This window comes from Heterocephalus glaber, unplaced genomic scaffold (assembly GCF_053883595.1).
Source record: "Heterocephalus glaber isolate CG9 unplaced genomic scaffold, H.glaber_assembly_v1.0 deba00000071, whole genome shotgun sequence".
NCBI lineage: Eukaryota > Metazoa > Chordata > Mammalia > Rodentia > Bathyergidae > Heterocephalus > Heterocephalus glaber.
Window position 1 is genome coordinate 3,224,140 of NW_028258137.1, and position 16,256 is coordinate 3,240,395.

Genomic DNA, 16,256 nt, shown 5'->3' on the forward strand with positions numbered 1-16,256 from the left:
TGCACCAGAGCCCAAAATAATTGATAAGGAGGACGATGACACTAAACTGCCACTATGCAACACCTGTTGCCCTGACTGTGAGTGGAAAGGGGCTCTGAGACAGACTTTCCGACCAGCTTTCCCACAGTCAGACCTACCCAGCAGGAAACCTCTTCTCTCTTAGCTCCCATGTGGGAGGTGGAAAGGGCTCTTCCTCACAAGCACTGAGCACGGGGTTCACAGAGATACATGAAGCAAGACCACGGCTTGTTCTCCTGGGGCCTGGCCTCCCTCAGGCCGTGTGGGGTACCCAGGGTGCAGGCCAGGTGGCCCCGCGTCCTGGCTCCGGCCCTGTGTGCTCCTGTTGCCCTGGAAAACAGCCCTGTGTCAGGCACACAGCCACCCCACATGAAGATGAAGGTCGCTGCCGAAGCCCCTGGGTGCTGGGCGCTGAGCCCGAGGCACTGCAGGTACCAGCAGATGAATGAATACTTGGGGAATACACAAAACATTTTTCTTCTTTTGGGGTGGGGGGACTTTGTTTTTCTGCTGTCCTTTAAAGACTTCCAAACATCGGAGTCAGCACCTGACCCCCTCCAGCTGGACCTGTTCCCACTTGGACTTGTGGCTAGAGGCCCACGGCTTCCTCCCAGATGCTGACGGTGCCACAGCCCGGTGGGGACCGGGCCAGGACCTTCAATCTGCTCCAAGGCTTCTCACAGAATGTCTGCTCATTTCACTGCCTTTGTGCAATAAAACGCTGCTCAAGACAATGGAAGGGGCAACCTTCCCTTCTCCAGTAAGCTTGGGTTCATGACTTCTCATAGGTCTTGTCTTCCAACTTGACTTGCCTCTGGTTTCACCAACTCAGCATAAAGGTGCCTACTAGGGTTAAAAATGTCTGTCTCCACAGCTACACGACTCCAGAGTCAACTGACAGGGACAGCTGACACAGGTCTCTGTGTCCCATGACAAGGAGTACACACAGCAGTCATTTCATACAGGATTCTCACTCTAGTCCAGGACAGGACTCTGCCCCTGAAGAAGAGCAGGACATCGAGTTCCACCAGAAGGAGTGAGGCTGGGCCCCAGCTGGCAGTCAGCACAGGGGTCTACTTAGGTTTGTTCTCTGGTCCAGGCCAGCTGCCGTGGGCAATGCAGTCCATCAGCACACACTGAGAAAATAATCTGTCCCCAAGTGCCACCAAGTGTTGCTAACTCAGCGTTAAAAGTAGCAAGAACAAGTACAGTTGCCTTTGTTAAAATAAAAAGGGCTAAGCTGCATCTTCCAAGTACAGCCCTATGCCTGAAGGTTCGAGGAACTCAGAAACCAAGCGGGTTGTGGAAGCAGGGAAACCAGGCCTGCAGACCGAGACCTGCAGTCCTTCCAACCCAAGCAGCTTTGGGATGTGGGCACCTGAACCAATGCAGGCCGGAAACCTGTGTGGTTGCCACTTGGTGCCAGAACAGGGACTGCAAGAGAGCACCTCAGAGGACGGGAGTCTCCTAACAAATGCTGGTTCTGGAGCTCGTGTGCTTACGAAATCCAAAGTGGAAGGCCCTGAGATATGAGTGGAGCAACATGTTTCGTTCCAGCCTCTTCCTGACCCTGAGAGGCGTTCGGCCCTGCTGGAGTGGGGGTGAGCTCGCTGCACATCCAGTGAGGGCAGGGCCCAGGGCATGGCAGAGCTCCCGTCGCAGCAGGCCCCAGCCTTGCAGGCCTACCTCGGCGGCCAGTCCGGCCCCACCCACCCTGCCCACTCTCCAAGGTCGGCTCCTCTCAGACGGCCAAGGCCGTGTGCCAGACCGCTGTGCCCCCCCCACCCCCGTGTGCACGCCCACTATGTCTCCTTCCCATCTGAGCCGCACGGAGCCACAGGTCTCCAGCTCTGCCTCCCCAGCTTAGTGACAGCTGTAGCCCAGGCTGGAGAAGCTTCCTCCCTCCTGGGGGCTGGGGGTGTCCCGCTGGTGGCACTTGCCGCCACTGCACTCTGCCCATCCTGATGACTGCGTGGCTGTGGCAGTCAGGCCAGCACCCAGGCTGCTGCTCGTAGTGTGTTTGTCCTTGGGGCACCCCATCCACAGGTGCTGTAAGCACCTCACCACCGATGAGTGCACGCCCGGGCTTCTCTCACTATGGAGTCCAGGCTGGCCTCGAACTCACACTGATCCTCCCTGCCTCAGCCTCCCGAGTGCTGGGACTCCAGGCACGTGCTATCATACCCAGCTTGCGACATCATCATTTTCCATCAGGAGACAGCTCACCTTCAGCAAGACTCCCACAACGTCCCGGGTTCACAAGGCAGACACTGGCTAGCAAGGTGGGCTGGGGTCCGTGCCAAGTGGCTCCTCAGGCACCGGGCTCAGGCTAGAGGGGAGGACGGGCGTGAGGCACAGCGGAGTGGTGCAGGGTACCGCCCCTCCCTCTTGCCCCAGGCTGTTCGGGAACCAGACGAAACCTGGCTTCCTGAGCATCTGCAGGCTGCCCGGCCCTGGCCCACAGTGGCATCACGGCTGGGTGTGTCACGTGCCCGCGGGCTGGCGCACCTGACTCTGATCTGCTGCTTTAGCTGGACTCTGCCCATCTGCACCACTCACAGTTTCCAAAGAAACACCACCATGAAGCCCAACTAAGGGAGACCCTCTTGGTGAACTCGGACTTACCATCTGTGTCTCCTCAATGTTTTCCCCTGCCACATGTAACCCACTGGCAAATGCAATGTGATTGCGAAGGAAATGCCTGCTATGCACTGATTGTTCCTATGGTCAAAGTGGCTCAAGTTACCTTGGCCTCGATTCAGCTGGAAATGGCTTGGTTAATTACAAACTGGAAACACAGTAACCTTCTCTGATGAATGTAACTGTTTAGATAAATACCACTATGTAAGTCACCATCTGAAAGCAAGGGACAGTGCTGAGATTAAAGACACTTTGCTCCTTTCAGAAATAAATGTCCTTTGACACTATGAAAGACTTGTGTCACCTCCTAAGCCAGTGCCTGTGCCTGAAGTCCCTTCTGCTGCCAGGGTGCAGGATGGAGAAAGCCAGGTCCTCAGCAAGGCGCAGAGCCTCTGTCCTGACAGCATCTCTCCGGACCTCTGAAATGAGTGACCCCAGGCCTGCGTTTTCTGTACAATGAGTTTCATTCACACTCAACAGGCGGCGAGCATCAACACCGGTGAGCCGAGGGTATGCAGCAGGTGTCAGTCTCCCAGGCCCAGGGAGGTGCTGGACGATAGCCACAGCCCCGATGCCGTGCAGAGGGCACAGGAAGCAGGTTCTGCCGTACAGGACCTAGCAGCGTGACACCCTTCCCCTTCCGCTGTTTTCACAGCGTGACTGCTCTGTCCCCCCAGGCAGAGCCCGTGACCTCCCAGCGGCTCACAGGCCAGAGAGGGCTGTGACGAGGGACACGATGGGCTCCAGGTGGACCTGGGGATGCTGGGGTTGCTGTGGTCCCTGCACTGTGGCCACCTGCTGTGCCACTGGTGCCTGAGTCTCCTCTGGGCTGCCTCCTCTGTGCTGTGTGCCCTCTGGGGTACCCTGGTCAATCTGGGGAAGTGGCAGCAACTGGTCTCTGGGGAACTGGTGGGTCCTGCCTCAGCCGGCCACAGGTGTCCACTCACCTGGTCCCCACAGGAGCCACCAGGCCCGGGGAAGCAGCAGTGACGAGCAGTCCCGGGACCTGACTAGGACAGGACGGCAGCCCAGCTACACACTATCTTCTCCCTAGGCAATTCCTCTGCAGAAAGCCATTAACCAACATGTGTCACCTCACGGCAACACACCTTTGAGGGGGCTCCCAAGTGTGGCTGTGGGCTCCATCCGGTCTCCTGACTCTGACACGAACTGGCTGTTTCCATGGGGGAGGCTTCTTCTAGTACTGGGCCTGGAAATATTTCTAACTGTCACCTAGCTATGGACCTCCTCTGTACTTCAGTGAAAAAAAATCAGCTTTCAAATGGAATAAATACCACTGTTACACCTAAAAACAAACCCAAACAAAGCAAACTTAGGATTTCCGAGCTTAATTGGTGGTTCTCTTAATTATTCTCCAATTCAACTAATCCAAAGAAATCCAACAACTCACCCTAACACAGCACAGACTATGGGGCCAGCTCAGGTGCTCCTGGGAGGCAGGCAGGAGGGCTCAGTGATCCCAGCCCTGGAGCCGGGGGAGTGGGACGCCCATGGGTGGCTCCCAAGGCATGCAGGACACTATGCTTCATCGTGGACACCAGCTGCACACTGCTGGACACCGGATGCTTCCAGTGCAGCCCACTCGCCCCCTTACAACGCAAGTGTCCCCAGGGACCACCTGGCCTAGGTGGCACCTGTCCCTGTCCCCACGGTTCCACAGCGAGAGTGAGCCAATGCGGCACTGCAGTCAGCTGGGCGGTGTCTCCTAGGGGACGGGCCAACTTTCTGCTATCTGGCCCCCTAACGTCCTGAGAGCGGAGTTCAGTGGGGCTGGCAGCTAGGGCGGGTCCCTCAGGGCCAGCTCTCATCTGCTCACCGTGGCGCACACTGTCCAGCCTTGCTGACAGCTGGCTCCTGCCAGAGGAGCGCAGCACATGGGTCTGCTTCCTCCAAGCCTGAACGTGGTGGCTCTGGCCCTGAGTGGCCCTGATTTTCTTGGGGCTGATACACTGCTGAAAAGACGACAGCTGGAAAAGCAGGAGACTGTTCTGGCCATAGTGGCCCCACTCTGCCAGGTATTCCCAGCTTTTGTTAACTCCAGGGTGATGACAGGAGGCACAGTGGTTACAACAAGCAACGGGAAACCCTAAGTGCCACCTTCTCACTGTTAAGATCTTTAAGATGAAAGGGAACCTGCGCCAGTAGGAACTAAAGCCCAACTTTTGTCCCAACTATGGAAAGCACAAACCGATTTCCCGTCATCAACTTGGAGCAGGCACCGGCCCACGCAGTAGGACACCAGACTCCCAGGAGTGCATCCCGGCCCCAGGGGCCACAGCACTGGACACTGACACTGTGGGGCTGGCAGGAGCCCTGGGCTCCAGCTTCCCTCCGTTACTTTGCAAATGACAGTCTCCACCAGGTCCTTCCCAAGAACACCATGAGGGAAGAGGTAGATGTGAAAACATCCAAGACTTTCTGCCAGAGACCCACAGAGCAAACAGAGCCAAGCCATGGGCAACAGGTACTGCATTTTAAAGTTAACTAGCAGAGTTGTTTTATTAGAAGAGCAACAGGCTTTCTGGGGGACCCTCCAAACAGGTGGTCTCACCCTAAGCCCCACCCTGACACAGATGGGCAGAACAGAGGCCTCGCCAGACTTAGACGGCAACCCCCGTGGCACCTGGCTCACCCCGTGGTCAGTGACGCTCAACAGCACAAAGGAAGTTCACTGCCCTGCGCTTTCACTGCTGGCCTCTGCAGCGCCTTGAACTGAATCATCAAAGGAAGTCCTCGCCATGGCCTGGGCTACCTTCAGCACGTTCCTCTCCTTGGCGTCGGGCTCCAGGTTGTCGCGAGCGAGCTGCTTCAGCCAGTGTTGCTCTGTCCTGGGCAGGTGGTCCTCGTACTGCTCCCTGGCGCCACCTCTGGGTGCTGTGGCTCTTTTCGTCCAGAAAAGGGCAGTGAGAGAGAGACTCAGCACAGAGGCCAACACAGAGATGGCAGCGACAAGGACTCCGCAGAGGCCTTGCGGTGTTGCCGCCCACAGCACAGTGCAGCACAGCACAGCAGGAACCGCCATCTGCTCAGAACGCACATTCACAATACATTCAAGTTCTGACAACTCACCTTCCTCCTCCTCCTCCTCCTCCTCCTCCTCCTCCTCCTCCTCGCTGTCCGTGTCCTCATCTCCCCGCTCTGCACCCTCGGCCGAGCCACTGTCCTCGTCTGAGTCCGTCTCCTCCAACCACTCCTGGGTCTCTTCCAAGACAAAATGGACACACAGATCATCACCTCCGCACGGGGACAGGGAGCCCGCGGACAGAGGACCCCGCTTCCCACTCTGACTGGGGTTTGAGCCCTAACTTCTCTGCCCCACACCTGGGACAAGTAAGAAACCAGACTGGGTCTCTTCAGAGCCAAGACGGGGTGAGGCCCAGGCAGGAGGAACACAGCTGCTCCCACGGAGCTCACTGGAGGCCGCTTCCTCCTGCGCCTGCTCCAGCCCAGTGACTGGCTGTGGTTCTCAGAAGAGCCTCTTCCTAAACGTGCATGTTCTGCTTCTAGGCTTTACAGAAACGAGTAACAGCTTGAGTCCAGCGGCACAATGGGGTAAATGAGTGTGAGGGCTCAGAGAGCAGAGGCAGAGTTTGGGTCAGAGAGAAGCTAGGCCCTGCGTGGCGCCGCACACCTGCGAGCTCAGCATTCAAGAGCTGAGCCAGGAGGACTGCCGCAAGTTTGAGGCCAGCCTGGGCTACATGGTAAGTTCAAGGATGGCCTGAACTACATAGTGAGAGCCAGTCTCAAAAACAAATTTAAAAAAAGAGGAGCTAGGCTGGCCACAGGCTGCACGCCAGGGCCCCAGGAGTGCGAGCCCTGCCTGGTCTCTGGTCAGGGAGGCACGGCCACATGTGCAGCAAGTCCTACCCAGGGGCCGGGGTCCTGGGCCATCACCAGGCCCTCTCCACACCCAGGTCCTGCCTTTCAGAAAGTGGCCCGGAGGCAGAGCAGACCCCGGAGGCTCACTGGCAGATGAGGGGAGACCAGGCAGCATGCTTACTCGGGTCCACCTCCACCAAGGCCTTCCACTCCTCCATCCTGTGTAGGTCAAGGCAGTACAGGTCACTGAGCGTCACCTGGCGGTCGCCAGCTTCAAACATTCCCCCGTAGACGAAGAGCAGCCCATGCTTGACAGCCACCATGGCACTGGAGCGTGGGCACGGCTCGACCCTGGGGCCACTGGACTCCAAAGCGCTGTCCTCATCCTCAGATGGGGCCGCCCCCGCCGGGCCTGGGGCCCTGAGCACTTGCTTAATGGTAACCACAGTCCCGTCCTCGGTCACCACCTCTCTGACCACCTCCAGGGGCTCTGGGGCACCCGCGGCCCCGTGCTCCTGCCCGTCGGCACTTGTGTGCTCCTCTTCCCTGGCCCGCCTCCGTCTCTTCTTCTCTGACTTGGGGCCCTGTTAACAGAAGAGGAGCTCAGAGCCCAGGCTGAAGAACAGAGCCGGGCCTGGGGCCACCCCAAGGGCCACTGTGGGTCTGCAGGACAGGAGCAGGTCCCTGCCAGCCTCCTCAGTGTGGGCTGGGGACCCCCGGTCCTCACATGGGAGATGTGGCAGGACGAGGCCCAGCTGAGGCCCACAATGCATGGTGGCTCCTCACTTCTGGGGAACCCGATTCTCCCTAAAAGGCCACAAAGCCAGCACCTCCTGGACCCTACCCTCTGCCAAGGACAGAGCAGACCAGCGGAACAGGCTGACCCACAGCACAGCCCCCAGGCAGGGCCCTCCACCCCCACACGCCTCCCAGGAGCTCTCCCGCCCGCGTCCTCCTCAGGACCACTGTCCCCCACCTCTGTCCCGTCTCCCTGGCATGGTTAGGTATGCTCTGCTGCCTCCATGGTTTCTCACAGAACAGCATTCTCCCAAGATGACATTTGCCACATTATATTCAAACATTCCAACCACCACCTCCAGGTCTGCCCACGTCAGATGCACACTCTAGACACCAAGCTCTACTCTGTACCTGGGACACAACCAACCTCACAAGAAAGCCTTCAGGTCCCCCATCCTCTTGAGAAGCACCAAGCTGTTTGAGAACAGTACTACCACCCTTCATCTGGGCTCAGTGCTCTGGAGAGCCGCAGAGACGCCTGCACGGCCTCTGGTGGCAGACCCTGCGTGACTGACACCTTATGCCCACACTGGCTTCAAGACCCTGTGACAGGGCCTGAGTCTGAGCAGCCCTGTGCAGAGGGCGTGCCCAGAGCCAGCTGACCCAACTCATGCAGACCCTGAGGCTGAATGGGATCCCCTCCTGGGACTGACACCCCCTGTTCTGCCTGTGCTGGGCAGGTCCTGGGTAGCAGCTGCCTGACGGGAAACCTGGGACAAGCTCGGGCCACAACACAGCCTTAAGCAGACGCCCCCATCCTGGTCAGAGACCACCGAGCATTGTCAGCGGGTACTAGGATGGGCTGAGGGGCTCCAGACAGAGGGGCCCAAGCTGTCACTTGGACAACACACAGAAGCAGGAAGACTCCCGTGCGGGAGCACGCATGGACACCTCACTGGGGAGAAGGAAATGGGGACACAGACCCCAGAGCCGGGCTCTGGGTGGGCACCCGGTACTCTCTGAACCCACCTTCAGCTGTCCTTTGAACCAGCGGTTCCTGGTGGCATCAAAGAAGTACAGGTCATTGAAGAACACGCCCTCCAGGCTCTCTTCCTCTTCCTTGTCACAGACACCCCCAAAGAGCAGTGTCTGATGATTGGGGGCCATGGCCACTGAAAAGCCAGACCTTGGCGAGGGCTTGACCCCTGAAGGGCTGATCCGGGTCCACACCCATTTGCCTGTTGAAGGAGACCAAGGAGACAGGTAAGGAAGCATAGGGGACACGAGAGCTAGACAAGGACACGCCAGATGTCCCTGAAGACCCCCAGATGAGGAGACTGCAGGCAGAAATGCCCCATGTGCCTCCTTTTGCTCCCTCTGCAGAGAAACAAAGGAGTCACAGTTTTACACTCCCTTGAGCTCACCCTCCTCCTGAGGCCCAGCTGCATGAGCGACCCTACCCAGGCACTGGCACTGGGGCCATGGGAAGCAGCACCTGCAAGGTGGTGGGGAAGACCACAGGAGGCTGCAGCTGCAGGAGGACCCCAGGCTGAAGGACTCACACGCAGACTATGAGGAAGGGTGGGTGGGTGGTGTGTGTGTGTGTGTGTGTGTGTGTGTGTGTGTGGCACCTCTCGTGGAGTCACATCCTCCCCTCCAGGGTTATTTCATGCCAAGCCAGATCTAGACCCATGCTAGACCCTGCTGGCAAGATGTACTCTCTGCTCTTTCTCACAGATCAATGATTTATGTGGCCTGATGTGAAGTACAGGGGAAAGTCTTCCCACCACTTACAGAACAAAGAAAAGATTTTACCAGACACAGAAGGGCACACCTGTGATCTCAGCACTGTGGGAAGCTGAGGCAGGAGGATCACAAGCTCAAGCCCAGCCAGGACAATTTACTGACACTCTATCTCAAAATTGAAAATAAAAAGGGGGACTGGGGATTCAGTTCAGCGGTTTTGCTGCCTGCTGCGCAAGCGCAAGGACCGGAGTTTGATCCCCGGCACCAAACTAAATCAATCAATCAATCAATCAAACAAACAAGCCAAGCCAACAGGACTTCTTTAAAAGCTCCAGAAATGACTGCAAAGAAGAAGCCCCCTCCTCCCTTCTCACTCTGGCCTACTCTCAGCCCCAGCTTCCTTCCGCACCTGTGGGCCCTGAGACCATGTGCACGGAAGGGCCTGCCATGATCACCTCACCCAGGAGCATGAGCTGTGTCACCATCAAGTGTGCAAGGTGACCTGAGCTGCAGAGTGCAGAGATACACTAAGGCCACGTTCACAGACAGGCACCTGGGCCGGGCCCAGCTCTGAGCACCGTGCAGGGGCCCCTGCCAGCCCCATTTCCCAGGAGGCGAGCATGCGCTTCCCTGCCGCCCTCTGCCCACAGCCAGGCAGCCAGTCCTTGCGGCCAGCGCAGTACCTTCGCCCCCTTCCTCGTGCTTCAGCAGAAACATATCGGAATGCTGGCTGCCTCTGTCCACATCCTTCTTGACTCTCTGTGAAAGGAAAAGGTTGGTGAGAACCACTCGGTGGCACTGACGACAGCCATGGTAGCCCCCGGGCTGGGGTACACTTGGGTGGGAGCGCTCAGGATAAAGTGAGCCTTAGTCCTACAGCCCTGCCACTGCCGACAGACACGTGACTGTGAAAGCCCATCTCTCTGCAGACCGGTCACAGGAGCAGTGTCGGTGTCCTAAGGCTCCCACAGCCAGCTGGCACAATGTAAACGGGATCTGCAGATGACACGCCACTGCACACCTCGGCCCACCTCCTTCGTACTGCAACACCACCACCTTCGGACAGTGCCGGCGCTCTGTGGAAACCAGTGCCAACAGCACAAAACCACCAAGCACTGTCTCGACCCTCAGCCTCGGCTCCCGTGGCCTCACTCCCCCGCAAGCCAATTACTACAGGGCCTGGTCAGCTGCTGAGAGATGCGCACTCAGAAGAGGGCTCTAGCTCACCCTGCCTTCTTCCTGGTATGTATCTGTGCTGAATTCCCCGTCCTTGGTGCACTTTTGACTGCAGAGACTGCATTTTCAGAAAAGCTGAGAAGTAGTACAGAGCTCCTGCACCCCACACCCCACCCGCTCCTGTCTCCTGTGGGCTTGCTGCATGCTGCACTTGATGAAGCAGCACCAATCAGCAACTGGTAACTGCTGTCCCTGTGGTTCCTTTGTGTCCCTTTCTGCCCCAGGACCCATCCAGGACCCCATACAACAGCCACCTTGTCTCCTGGGGCTCCTCTGGGCCGGGACAGCTGCTCAGACGCCCCTAGTCCTGGCGACCGTGTCTAGTGCGCTGTCCAGGTGCCCTCACCTGGTCTGCCTGCCGCTCCCCCTGGAGAGATCAGGGTGGAGGCTGCTGGGATTCCAGACCTCTGCCTTCCTGGTGCTTCTCCCCACTTCGCCCCAGGCTCCCCACTATCACTGCAACCCGTCCCTCTGATGGCCTTGGTCACCTGACTGAGCTGCCGGTCAGTTCTTGCCTGGGAAGTCACGATCTGCCTGCTCTCCATCCTGTGCTCTCCAGGACACCATGTGCCCAGTCGGGCCACAGGAGGGGATGCTGTGTGCCACCTGGGGCTGGAGCTTCCGCTGAAAGGCAGACTGCCTCCTCTTGCTGTTTATGCAGTTGCTCAGTGTGGCTCCTGAGAGCACGCTGCACTATGGGTGAAGCGCTGCTGCTCATGCCATCCATCTGTCTGTCCTCTCCCGTGACACTCACACCCCGGCAAGGCAGGCTTTGTGTTGCCCTGGCAAGCATGTCTATACCCGTGGTGCTATAAGTTATCTGAGGTTCCCCGTGGTTCCAAGGTGGCCCTGGCTTCACATGCTGGAGTGCAGTGTCACAAACCCAGTCCTGGGCTCTGGTGCAAGTGGAGTTCTTGTCACTCTGGTCACTGGAAGGGGGAAAACTATTTTGCTTTTGAACAAGTAAATAAGCAATCCAACTGTCCACAGACATTTTATGTCGGCCTGGGCCCAAGTACACAAAGCCAAGGAGGCCCAACTTTAGCCATGTGTGAGCAGCGGCTCCAACCTCACAGAAGGGAAATGGGGCACACACTTTTGTTCTCCTTCTGGAAACATCTGTGCCATTCAGGGGATGCCATTTCTGCACATAATACATAGCTACTAAGTTCAGTGGCTTTTCCTCTTCTCTGCAGTGCTGGGAATGGAAACCAGGGCCTCATGCATGCTGGGCAAGTGCTGCACCAAGTTGCACCCTGACGTCTCTTTTTGTGGGAATTTAGCATAGAGGAAGTTATAATGACTTCCGCACCTTTTTTCCACACACAAGGGCTCAGCATGACTAAGAAGTGAATCCACAACCAGAGGCCTTGTCTGCTGAAGGAATTCAGCAATATCCCCTCTCAAGTCATAGCTAAACATGGCAGCGTCCCGTGCACCTGCACCTGCCTACATTAACTGTCCTGTGTTTTGCTGACAGCAACATTTTCTACCCAGAGTCAACAGACTCAAGGAGATTTTTCATTGCACCTTTTTTTTTGGTACTGGGGATTGAACTTGGGTCCTTGCCTTGCGCTTGTGCAGCAGGTGCCGAAACCACTGAGCTAAATCCCTGCCGCCACCCCCCCCCCTTTTTTTAAACAGAACTAGGCACTGAACTCACGGCCTTCACACTGAGCTACATCTCCACCACCCGGCCCCCTTCTAAATTTTCAGGCAGGGTCTCACTAAGCTGCCCAGGCTGGGCCGAACTTGTGGTCCTCCTGCCTCAGCCTCCCAGCATTCTGGACGACACAGGTGGACTGAGGCCAGAGGGGCACTCTGCACTCAGGCCAGTGGCTGCAGCGGCTCCCAAACAGGGCTGACCTGCCCACAGGGCTTCCCCGACACCCTTCCAACTCTGCCATGCAGAGCCCATTCCCTTCTCTCAAGGGTTGGGGCTTCCCCAGAAACTTAATCTCTTTGTCTCTGCAGGGGAACACAAAAGTGGCATTATTATCCTTTCATTCTGCGTTATCTGTGCCACAAATTACTTCTAGTAATGCAGGTCAGAGCAGCTTTAAATTCATGCAGTTACATAAGTCTTCAAGGACAGATTCAATTGTGCTAGAAAGTAAACAGAATCCGTATGAATCTTTAAAGATGTCAAATTCCTATCCAGGGAGCACAGAGCTAGCTCTCACTAGGATTTTTGGACTAGAAGACTCAAAGATGTCAGACTTCAAATTTATCTCCAGACTCGAGGCAGGGCTCAAGCATTTCTAGCAGGAGGCAGGGGGCAGGGAAGGAGACTTTTTATTTTTTTTTAAAGAAATGGACCAGCTGATGTTAAAATTTAAATGGAAATGCAAAGCACCTAGAATAGCCACAACAAGTCTGAAAGACCACCAAGGCTGGACGACTTCACAGCCTAACTCCAAGGCACTCTGCACAGACGAGCCCAGCACACATGTCAGAAGAGGACAGGGCACTCAGAATCAGGCCTTCACTCCCAGTCACTGGATTGTCAGCACAGGTCCTAAGGCATCCAGTGCGAAAGTCTTTTGAACACGGTGCCGCAACAAGCACACATCTGTCTCGGGGCATGGGCCACACAAAGGTGTGGTCCACGGGGCATCACAAAACTCAATGTAAAAGCGGACACCGTATCACATTCGGGGGAAATGTAAGAGGGAACCTTCAGTAGGTCACAGAGAGAAAAAACATAATGAGCCTCTATCCAAACAAAGCTTCTGTTCTCCAACAAGCACTTGCTGGAAGCACACATGGGAAGGATGGAACCCAGGAGGCTGTGCACTCCTGCAACTCCTGGTCAGAGACAGCAGGAGACACGGACACGAGCTTCAGGGGAGACACACAAGTGACCAATAAGCAGGCAAGAAGCACACAACATCAGCTGCCGGAAGAGAAATGTGAGTTCAAACTGTCCAGAGAACCACGCATTTATCAGAATAGCTAAAAAGAAAAACACTGACAGCATCAGACGTGGACACAAAGGCAGAGCTGAACACGTCGATGTCTAGTGCTGGTGCTGGTGCTCGGAAGCCTGTACCCACTAGCGCACGAGAGGTCCCTGTGCAGCCTTGCTCCTGCTAGTGAGCCTGGAACAGCACAGGAGCCATCAGCAGAACTGAGACAGACCGCAGTGTGCTCACAGATGGGACTTGAAGTTCCAGGACATGATGGGAAGGGTCAGACAGTGCTCGCCTCTGTATGCAGGCAGGGACCGCACAGGAGAGGCCAGCAGGATGAGGGTGGGCACAGCACACACACATCTGCGCAGCTGGCTGTGTACACATAAAGGGTGCACACTGCACTGGGGGGACCTCCGCAGACAACACTCGAGCATTCAGGGGCTGAGCTCCACACTCTTCTCCCATGACACCGTGGCTGACTGACAGGATGGGGCACAGATGCACGCACAGACACAAGATCAAACCATGACGGTGAAACAGGACAGCAGCGTCTGGGTGGGGCAGGCGAGTGTTCACTACAAATCCCTTCAAGTTAGCTATGTGTTTGAGAAGTTTCGAAACACAAGACTTTAAAAAGGGCTGGGGATTTAGCTCAGTGGCACCGCACCTGGCTCACAAGCACAAGGTCTGCAAAAACTAAACAAACTCTACAGATGCTGTCCATCTATGTCGGGTCCACTGTGTCCTGGCTGGCAAAGTGCTGATGAGGGGTGGACAAGAGGAATTCTGCGTGAGGAGTGGTGGCCAGGGAGGGAGGCTCCTGCGCATGTGTACAGATGTAAACACAAGTCCACGGCCAGAAGGAAGGACAGCTGAGCCACGCACAGTCTGCAATGGAGGGGCACGCGCTGGAGTTTCACAGGCTGTGAAGAGAGACCTCAAAATACGGAACGGTCACCTTGCAGTATTCTGAGGGGACATGGACTAGAGCTTAATCAGGCGTGAGAAACATGTTATTATGTTTCAAGACGAACAAACTGACACTACCTCTGTCCACTTATAATTCAGGGCGAACTGTTTATATTCCTAGTGTGTCTGTCATCCATCTCACTTGGAAGCACCCACTTCTGCTGAAACTGAAAAGCAGCAGCCAAAGTGCCCTCCTTTCTTCCCCTTGCACACCAGCTCTCACCTGCTTTGAGTAGCCCCCGTAGATGACTATGCTGCCCTGGGGGGTGACAGACATCTGGCAGCCAGACCGGGGTGTGGGCCCAGGCCCCACTGGGCACAGCTTGCTCCACGTGAACGTGTCCAGGCTGAAGGTGTACACATCACTGTAGTAGACATAGTCCCTGGTTGGAATAGAGTAACACAAGTCATCAACTGTGACAGCACTGGGGAAAGGCAGGGCCGCTACCAGGAACACTGATTAAGGGTGAGCCTGCGTTCTCACTGTTATCAGTTTAAACTCATGTGAAAAGCTGCAGAGGGGCGTTTCATTTAAAAACTAGAAATAATGCCAGCCCACAAAAGCAGAGTAATTTATTCTAAAAGTCGTCCTGTATTTCCCTGCCTTATTGGCAAGATCACAATCTCCCAAATGATTAAATTAGGTTGCTCTGTGCAGGGGAACTGAACCATGAGAATGGAGATGTTGAGCGCTTGGGAAGAACTGTGGGACCATGGACAGGACAGCGAGAAAAGGACAGTGAGGGAACGGAGCAGAGCAGCCTCACAAAACTGAAGGCCGGAGGACCACCCTTTGTATCCCCAACCCCAGCGACCCAAGAGGCACTGCCTGAGGTGGTCCAGAGGCCCTGTCGCCCTGCCCTGCTCAATGACCTGGGACGCAGGTACCAGAGGGTCAGTCAGCATGCAATGAGGACCCAGGGCAAGAATGGGGAGATTTGCTATCATAGGGTGACTGTCACAGAACAAGACACCACTCTCCCGGTGTGCAGACAAAGGACTCCCTGGTCAGAGACAACTACTCCTTCTCACACCCCATCTGAGGGCTCCAGCCCAGGCTCGGAAGCACGTGTGCAACCATGGCTGCTGCCTGAAAGTTGGCATGGGGCTGGCCTCTGTGCTCTGCACCCTCCACATGGTGCAGCAAGGGCCGAGATGCAGGAGCAGCAGCCAGGCTGTGCCAGGGCTGCTGCTTCCCACACAAAGAGCTAGGGAGCAACTCAAGCCACAGCTCCCACTCAGACCCATGTGTCCTCTCCGGGGGGACACCTAGTAACAGCCTGGGGACGCAAAGGATCCCAGCTTCTAGAAGGCTTGCTACATTCCACTCCTTCCTCAGGCTTTATGCTGCAGATTTCCAGTAAAGAAACTTTATCCTTCATGTAAGAGAAGCAGCAATGGCTTCAAGGACAACTCACAGTTGGTATTAACTCAAATAAATTTAACTCGATGTGCCAATGTGTGTAGTAGTAGTCCATTTTTCTGTATGTGTGAAATACTTCCTAAACAATTTTAAACAAGGTTTTGAAAAAAGTTCTGGTTTCAAAACGGTTTCAAGTTAAAAGCCATTGTAAAACTTGATTTGATTAAAAACTCTTAAGTTCAAAAGAGGAAGGTACTGGGCTGGTCCCTCTCCTCATGTGCATGCAGAGGGGTCTTCCAGAACGTCCTCCACAGCACTCCCAGGAAGAAAGACGTATCTGCTGTTGGCACCAACCTTGCACTCTCATGGAAGCCACCGAAAAGGATTAGCTGTCTCTTCCAGGCCACCATCCGATGTCCACTCCGACTTGAAGGACCTCCCGCTGATCTAAAATTAAGGGGAAAAAACCGTGAAGTCACTTAATTTCTGGTTGGTTTTTCTTTTCAAACACTGATTTTTGTTTTCTAGGAATTTACTGAATATCATTTAATCTGATCCACAGCTACCGCAACTACCCTGCTGGTCTAGCTACCTACTATAAAACTACTAGACTGAAACAAGAGAAGCTCTCTATGACCTTGGAGTACAGCTTTCTTAGGTTGAGCACAGTAAACTGCATTCCATCAAACAAGGAACTTTAAAAGAGCCTGCTAAAAACAGCACAGGGAGCAACAGATTAGGAGAGTTGCTTCCACACATACAACTGGCAAATGGTTTGTACCCAGAATGCA

General features: G+C 55.6%; 1 protein-coding gene across 1 annotated transcript in view; it reads right to left on the reverse strand.

Annotated features, from left to right (window-relative positions):
• Positions 1–5,138: 5,138 nt before the first annotated feature.
• The window catches only part of Klhdc4 (kelch domain containing 4), a 31,551-nt gene continuing 20,433 nt past the window's right edge, over positions 5,139–16,256 (reverse strand). The window contains exons 6-11 of the mRNA XM_087201282.1: positions 15,820–15,912; positions 14,326–14,485; positions 9,666–9,741; positions 8,266–8,474; positions 6,680–7,082; positions 5,139–5,880 (exon numbers count right to left, since the gene is read on the reverse strand). Coding sequence (XP_087057408.1) covers positions 5,348–5,880; positions 6,680–7,082; positions 8,266–8,474; positions 9,666–9,741; positions 14,326–14,485; positions 15,820–15,912 — 1,474 coding nt within the window. The 3' untranslated portion in view covers positions 5,139–5,347. The remainder of the gene's footprint in view (positions 5,881–6,679; positions 7,083–8,265; positions 8,475–9,665; positions 9,742–14,325; positions 14,486–15,819; positions 15,913–16,256) is intronic.